Source organism: Mastigoproctus giganteus, chromosome 8 (genome assembly GCF_048544385.1).
Source record: "Mastigoproctus giganteus isolate SK-2022 chromosome 8, ASM4854438v1, whole genome shotgun sequence".
NCBI classification, from domain to species: domain Eukaryota; kingdom Metazoa; phylum Arthropoda; class Arachnida; order Uropygi; family Thelyphonidae; genus Mastigoproctus; species Mastigoproctus giganteus.
In genome coordinates, this window is record NC_143582.1 from 20,211,479 (window position 1) to 20,218,932 (window position 7,454).

The 7,454-nt window shown below is 33.4% G+C and overlaps 1 protein-coding gene across 1 annotated transcript in view; it reads left to right on the forward strand.

The window, feature by feature from the left end:
* Ccdc58 (Coiled-coil domain-containing 58) overlaps positions 1-7,086 on the forward strand; it is a 57,477-nt gene extending 50,391 nt beyond the window's left edge. Inside the window, exon 5 of the mRNA XM_090379357.1 lies at positions 6,900-7,086. Coding sequence (XP_090235483.1) covers positions 6,900-6,953 — 54 coding nt within the window. The 3' untranslated portion in view covers positions 6,954-7,086. The remainder of the gene's footprint in view (positions 1-6,899) is intronic.
* Positions 7,087-7,454: the final 368 nt, after the last annotated feature.

Genomic DNA, 7,454 nt, shown 5'->3' on the forward strand with positions numbered 1-7,454 from the left:
ATTAGTGCTTTTAAATATTTGATTTATTTAGATATTGTTGGATTATTTTGTTATCGGTTTTCCTGTAACAGTTTGATTTTAATAATATTATAGATATAATTTTTTAAAGTTAATGTTCATTGATATTTGGCTATTTTATAATGGTAGTTACGAGATCTGCCTTAAACACGTCGCATGGTATCGTGACTTACACGGAAATAGCCAATGACGATTTACGGGTGAGTCATGATTTAATCCATTGCGGAACCTGTGGAATGTTTTCCCTCGAGAATAATGCATCTGGGAGCTCGTCAGGGACTCAAGACACCAGCAATCAGGAAAACTGCTAGTTCAGGAAAACTGCTAGTTAAGGGGAATGTGGGTAATACTGACACGCGTTTATCTGATAATATTGGTCAAAGTAACTCTTGCACATACCTTAAGAGTTCTTATCTGGACGTATTATCTAGATGTTCTGAGGGCAGAAACATTTCAAGTGAGCGGGTAGCTAATGCCAGAGAAGAGAGAGCCTAAAAAACTTCAAGGGTTGTGTTAGTGTAGTTAAATATACAAGAACAGTAAGTCTTAATTGGTTATATAGTAATGTTAGAAGCGTCATCAATAAAATGAGTGAATTCGAACTGCTGGTTAAAACATAATAGGGCTTACGGAGATATGGTGCCACCCAGAAATTGGGGATGATGAGTTTCAGTATGGCTTGTATAATGTATTTAGGAAGGATAGGGTAGATAGAAGGGGTGGTGGGGTAATGCTTCTTATCAGAAGCAGCCTGAGTGTGACCGATAGCTTTCCCGGATTCAGATGTTTCACATGCTAGTATAGAATCTGTATGGTGTGAGATAGTTGGAAACAAAGGTATAATGCGAGTAGGAGTAATCTACAGACCAGGTGATTGTGAAGATTATGACGAAAGCCTCTACATGCAAATGGAATGGGCAAGTAAGCATCAATGTCTTATTATGGGTGATATCAATTTGCCTCTGATTGATTGGAGTAAATGGGATGGAAACTCGATACGGGGAACAAAATTTTTAAATCAACTAGATGACTGTTATTTGTATCAACATGTCAGGGAAAGTACTAGAGAAAAGAATATCCTAGATCTCATCATCACCCATGAATTAGATGACATAACGGGGCTGACAGTAGAGGAACCAGTAGCAGGAAGTAATCACGGAGTTCTACAGTGGATTATGATGAGAGAGGTAGCAGTAGTAAACGGCAAAGGAATGGGTTTTAATTTCAGAAAAGGAAATTACGATGCTTTAAGGTACTACATGGCCTCTATTAACTGGGTAGATATCACACAGAGAATGAATACATTTGAACTGTGGTATGCTTTTAAAACATTAATCACAGATGTCTTGAATGTGTATTTACCATTAAAAAAATACTCCACGAGGAGGGTTCCAAGTTGGATGAATAGTGAAGTTGCCACATTACTTGAGCAGAAAAAGGTGGCATGGAAAGGTTACAGAGCAATAAAAAGTACTGAAGCCTATAACAGCTACAAAATGATCTGTAATAGATCTGCAGAAAAGGTTTGACAGACAAAGGAAGTTTATGAGAAATCACTAGCAAACAGAGCGCAGAGAGCGGGATAAGGAATTCTTCACATATATAAATGCCAAGAAGAGCAGGACAAACCAGATCGGACCTTTATGTAAGGGAAAGGGGATAGTATTAAATACACCAGCTGCCATTGCAGATGAACTCAACAGTTATTTTGCATCGATATTTGCAAATGAAAAAAACCTTTTGTGGCGATGGGAAATTGTGGGAGCGAAATTGAAAAATATGTAATTAATGAAATTGAAATTTCGCAAGATTATTTAATGAAAAAACTTTCGAGCCTACAGGCCAGTAAGACTCCTGGAGTTGATAGAATATACCCTATAATCTTAAGGGAGGCGGCAAGTGAGTGCATTGAACCATTGAGGCTAATTATTCGTCCATCACTAGACTCTGGGGAGATTCCCTTGGATTGGAAAAGTGCCAATGTATCTCCCATACATAAGGGTGGCATAAGAGTGAAGTTGGAAATTATCGACCTGTCAATCTGACTTCAGTGGTAGGGAAAATCATGGAGGCAATGATCAAGGGTGGAATTCAGGATCATTTGGATCGAATTGAAATTCTCAAGGATACTTAGCATGGTTTCGTAAAGGGAAAATCATGTTTAACAAATCTGGTTTGCTATTTCGAAAGGGTCACTCACGAGCTGGATTTAGGGAATAATTTCGACATTGTTTATTTAGATTTCAGCAAAGCTTTTGACTCAGTCCCACATGAGCGGTTGCTTTATAAGTTGGAACAGGTTGGAATCACTGGGAAAATCCTTAGATGGATAGAAGGATGGCTTCAGGGCAGGAGGCAGAGGGTTGTGATAAATGGCTATTCCTCAGATTGAGTTGATGTAAGAAGTGGGTTTCCCCAAGGATCAGTATTAGGTGAGGACCACTGTTGTTTTTAATTTTCATAAACAACATCGATGAAGGGGTAGAGGGCATGATATCTAAATTTGCAGATGATGTTAAAATTTTAGAGTAGTTAATGATCACTGTCAGGCTGAGCTTCTTCAGAGAGACCTAGATAGACTTCAGGAATGGTCAGAAAAATGGCAGCTATGCTTTAATCCAACAAAGTGTAAGGTATTACACCTGGGAAACAGTAATCCCAAAATAACTTATTCACTTGGTGGAGTTCAACTAAACCCAGTACTGGAGGAAAGGGACTTGGGTGTTACGATACGGTGAGACATGAAATTCTCTGAGCATTGTAAACAGGTTGCAAGGAAGGCCCATGGTGTCCTATCGATGATCTATCGAACTTTTGCAAGTAGAGATAGGGACGTGATAATCCCATTATATAAGGCTTATGTTAGACCGCACTTGGAATACTGTGTTCAAGTATGGAGACAGTACCTAAAGAAAGACATCGAGCTTCTTGAAAGGGTGCAAAGACAGGTAACTTTCCTGGTGAGATTGGCAAAAGGGCGTGCTTATGAAGAAAGACTTCGAATATGTGGGTTGCAGAGTTTGGAAACTAGGCACCTTAGAGGAGATTTTATTGAGGTGTTTAAGGCTCTGAGAGGCATCAGTAAAATGAATGAGGACGAAATTTTCAAGATTATAAATGATGCTAGAACTAGGGGACATAAATTCAAGTTACGGGGAGGAAATGTTTAGATTGGACTGCAGGAAGTTTTATTTTAGCTAGCGAGTTATAAATTATTGGAATAAGTTGCCTTCATGGGTGGTAGAGGCTGACAGTTTGGGGAAATTCAAAAGTCATCTGGATAGTACCTTCGGGTCAGGGAAGTGCATAGGATGATAGGTTTAATTTCCTTTTCTTTTATTAATTATTATTATTTATACATTTATTATTATTTTTTTTTTTTTCTTTTATCATTGTTCTATTCTGGGTTTTTTTTTTTGGCTGGTGCAGCATAAGCCATAGGCTTTTGTGCACCATGCGGCCATTACTAATACTAATAATGCTCAATAACTTAAGAATAGATCTGATGTCAGTCTGATCTGATGACCCTTATCCAATTTTACACAAATGAAATGTAAAAACAGTGGAGGATGTTGATCTGCAAAGCTTTAAACCAAGTTGAAATTCATGTGTAAGAGAGTGAACATACACCAAGTTCCTGAAGACAACTGTTTTTGAGGACCAGTTTACAATATTAATGATTGAGATGTTGGATAAGAAATAGGTTATTGTTGCTTGATAATTTTTGAAAATAGAGATTAAGTGTGTTCTTTCAGGATCATTCGAATAAACACTAGGAGAAATGCAGAAAATCGAACAAACAAGTAAGAATTGGTACTAATATATTTGAGCTTTTTTTTTAAATATTATAATCTCGTCATCTATGTCATCAATAATGCCATCTTCTGTAATAGTGTTACAATTTAGTGAAGAAGCTGAGAAAAGTGAGTGAAATGGTTACCTTTTTTCAGCAGGAGGAAAACAAGGCTAGAATAATGCCCAGTGAGAGGTATGTGTGTGTGTGTTTTGACTTATTCAATCTATGACAGGATGTTGTATATACAGTGTATGTATCTGAAACATTGTTGATATTGAGAATTGATTAATTTTTACCTCAGCAGTGCTCACACTTCCCAGTTGTAACAAAGATGCTTGCACAATACCTGTCATGTTACAGGATGAGTGAGTGTTTAGCACTTGTCATGCTCAACTTTTTTTTTTATTTCTGGAAAAAATTTTGGGAATCGTTGAATTCTGCTTGGAGTATACCAATATTTGGCCTTTTGCTAATGGAGTGTAATACATCCAATGTAATTTTTTTATTAATTTTTTAATGAAAAATTTGGATATAAAATATTAGTTTTAAAGAAACAAAACTTATTAAATTTTCAAAAAAAAGTTATAGATATAAAATATAAACATATTTTTAAGCCTATAGCATTTAAACTATTAATCCCTTCCATTTTCCAGTTGTAAAATAGGAAAATAGAATTTGAAATCAGAATTGAACTTAGATATGTTATGTTTTTGAGAATTAAAAAAAAAAAAAAAAAAAAAAAAATGGTTTAGATGTCCAGGCTGTAGACTTATTATATTATAATAAAGAACTTATAATCAAGCTATCAAGATTTCTGGTTTTTAACTTTTTTAATTTTTTTTATCCCGTAACGTTGAATTAACAGTTCAGAATAAAAATCAGTTGCTTACCTTCATACATATAGTCTGTCTGAAATGATCCAAGACTTTTTTAAAACAAAACTTTATCTGAGTTGATTAATAGAGAAGGCTACAAACTATATAAGTTCTGAAAAATATGCATAACTGTCACTAAGGTGGTGGATCCAGGGAGGTGCTTTTGTGCACATTTTAGTAGTACAGCTGTTTTCACAGTGGAAGAGAAACATTGAGGATAATCCCAGAGTGGGACTGTGTAGATGAGTTACACTTCGGCAAAATCACTTTTCACTATTTTTACAGGGGATCTGGGTATAAGAGAATTGGGCATGATACTTGGCACCAGAATAAATGAAAACTTGATTTCTGCTGATCATTTAGTGATGACTTTCAATAGCTTTTGGAAACAAAAATGACTCAGGTTTTACCATATGTTTTGTTCCCCATATCTTCTGCTGTACCTTTTATCCTGTGATCCAAATAAGCAACAAAAGGTCATTATGTGCATTTTCAGTCCACTGGAGTTACTATAATAGGGCCGATGATGATTATTAGAATCTGCTTTTTAGTTGTTCATATTTGATAGTATGAACCAAGCTATAAAGCTCTAGTTCATACTACGTACATGCGCAAAGACAAATAATCCCTATTTAAGTTCCATGCTCACCCCTATTTGGTAATTTTCATTCCTGTGATCACGACATACGGTTGAAAAGCATTCAGCTTCAGAAAGGAAAATCGTTTTGCAATTTTTTCGTTAAATTAATTTTTACTTAATTTTTAATTGCATTAAATTGATTTTTAATTTTGTTCATTTGATTTTTAATTATTAATTGTCTTACTGTAATTTAAGATTTTCGATTTTTTAATTGTTTTCATTTTAATTTCTGGAGAGTATCATACGGAAGTGTTCTACATATCATATTGAGGTAAACTTCTCTTTATTCTTTTACAAATATATATGCACATTGTCTTCATTGTGGATGTGGATTTTCTTGAAATTTTATATCTTTTTTCTTGAAATTTTATATTTGGGCTTTTTAAAAATATTTGTCAAGCCATTCCAAACTTCATTAAAATTGAACAAATAGAAATCTGGCATTTATTATTATTTTTTTTTATTTTTTTATTTTTTTCATACAATTTGTATGGAAAAAAGAAATTTATAGATAAAATGTAGTTTTAATGCAGTATTCTTAGCTTTAGACAGCCTATCTAAAGCTAACTTGTGAACATTGTGTTTTTTGTGAAGGGATACAATTAAAAATAACAAGAGTCTCTTCTCTCTATACATATGTATAGAGAGAGAGAAGAGGCTCTTATTATTTTTAAGTGTGGGAGGAGAGTAATAAATGTTGTACAGTTGTAATTAAACTGAATAATAAGTTTAGAGAATGTAAAACTATAGAGTTTTAAGTATTCTATAAAGGTATAATCTTGTGTAAATAATTGATAAGGAGATAACTGTATTTACTTTTAAATTCTATTAATCACAGAAAAAGGAAAAAAATTCATTTAATTTGAGATAAAAAATCAAATGTTCCTAAAATATAATGCACTGCATACATTAACTAAATTTGTTTAAACCTAAAAACATTATATTATTTTAGACTAGTGTATAAGAAATAAATTGGTGATACTCTGGCCCTTGTCTTTTTATGTAGTCAGTCCTGGAAGTTTTTGAGCATAGACTGTATACAGTAAATTGCAGAATGTACTGTAAACAGGCCATACTATACAGACTAGAGGTTGCCAAAATGTGTGGTGTTCCCCCCCCCGGGGGGCACACTTGTCTTTGGGGGAGGGGGGGAAAGTCACTTGATTTCATGAAGCACTTTTTTAATGAAATATGGACAACCATCCCACTAATCCAGATATGAAGCATTTTTTTATTTATTTGACATTAAATGTATTGAAGTATATATTAATTTTTAAAAGTATGTACATGTATATTCATAGCTAAATTTATGTCAACTGTTTATTTGCACTTGTTCTGGAACTTAGGGGTGTCATGATAAATTTATAAAACATTTTAGGGGGACTCAAGGTATAAAAGTTTGGGAACCTCTGTTATAGATTGTGTACAGTAAAATTCCATAAATTGAGTAATAATATATTGTTTGGATGACCCTCTAAAAGAAGGGCAGCTCTTTATCAAAAATTCTATTTAATTTATAATTAAATTTCTGATATATAACTAAATGGTTTCCTCTTTTTTGTTCTTCCAGGTTTTTTATGAAAGGTGTAGGTTTTTTTACAAACCCCAAGACTTAAAAGTTTGACATGGCCTTTAATTACTTTTTTACATTAGAAGATAATTTTCATCATGTTCTTTACCAACTGAAATTCATTTAGACATTCACTGAATGTGAAATTAATGAATCGTTGGTACCTTTTGTATGTACAAATATAGAGAGGGGCAATGATCATGAATTAAATAACTGCATAAGTTCGTATATATACACAGTCATAGTCAGTTCTTATATTCTGGATTGACAGTAACAACAGTGAATTAAAGTTATTATAAAATGACTTCCTTAGTTATTCTTCTTCTTATTATTATTATTATTTTTTTTTTTTTTTTATAAATATTCTTTAAGGGTATAATTAGCTGTCTAATTCTATAGGTGTTGGATGAATAGCTGGACATAATTTATTCTTTAATATACTCAATAAAAAAAAATTCTACTTACATCATTATTATTAGAAATATTTAAATAAATGTGATTTTATTTTGGCCTGCCTCCAGAAAAATATTTAATAATTATAGTAAAAGACTGGGA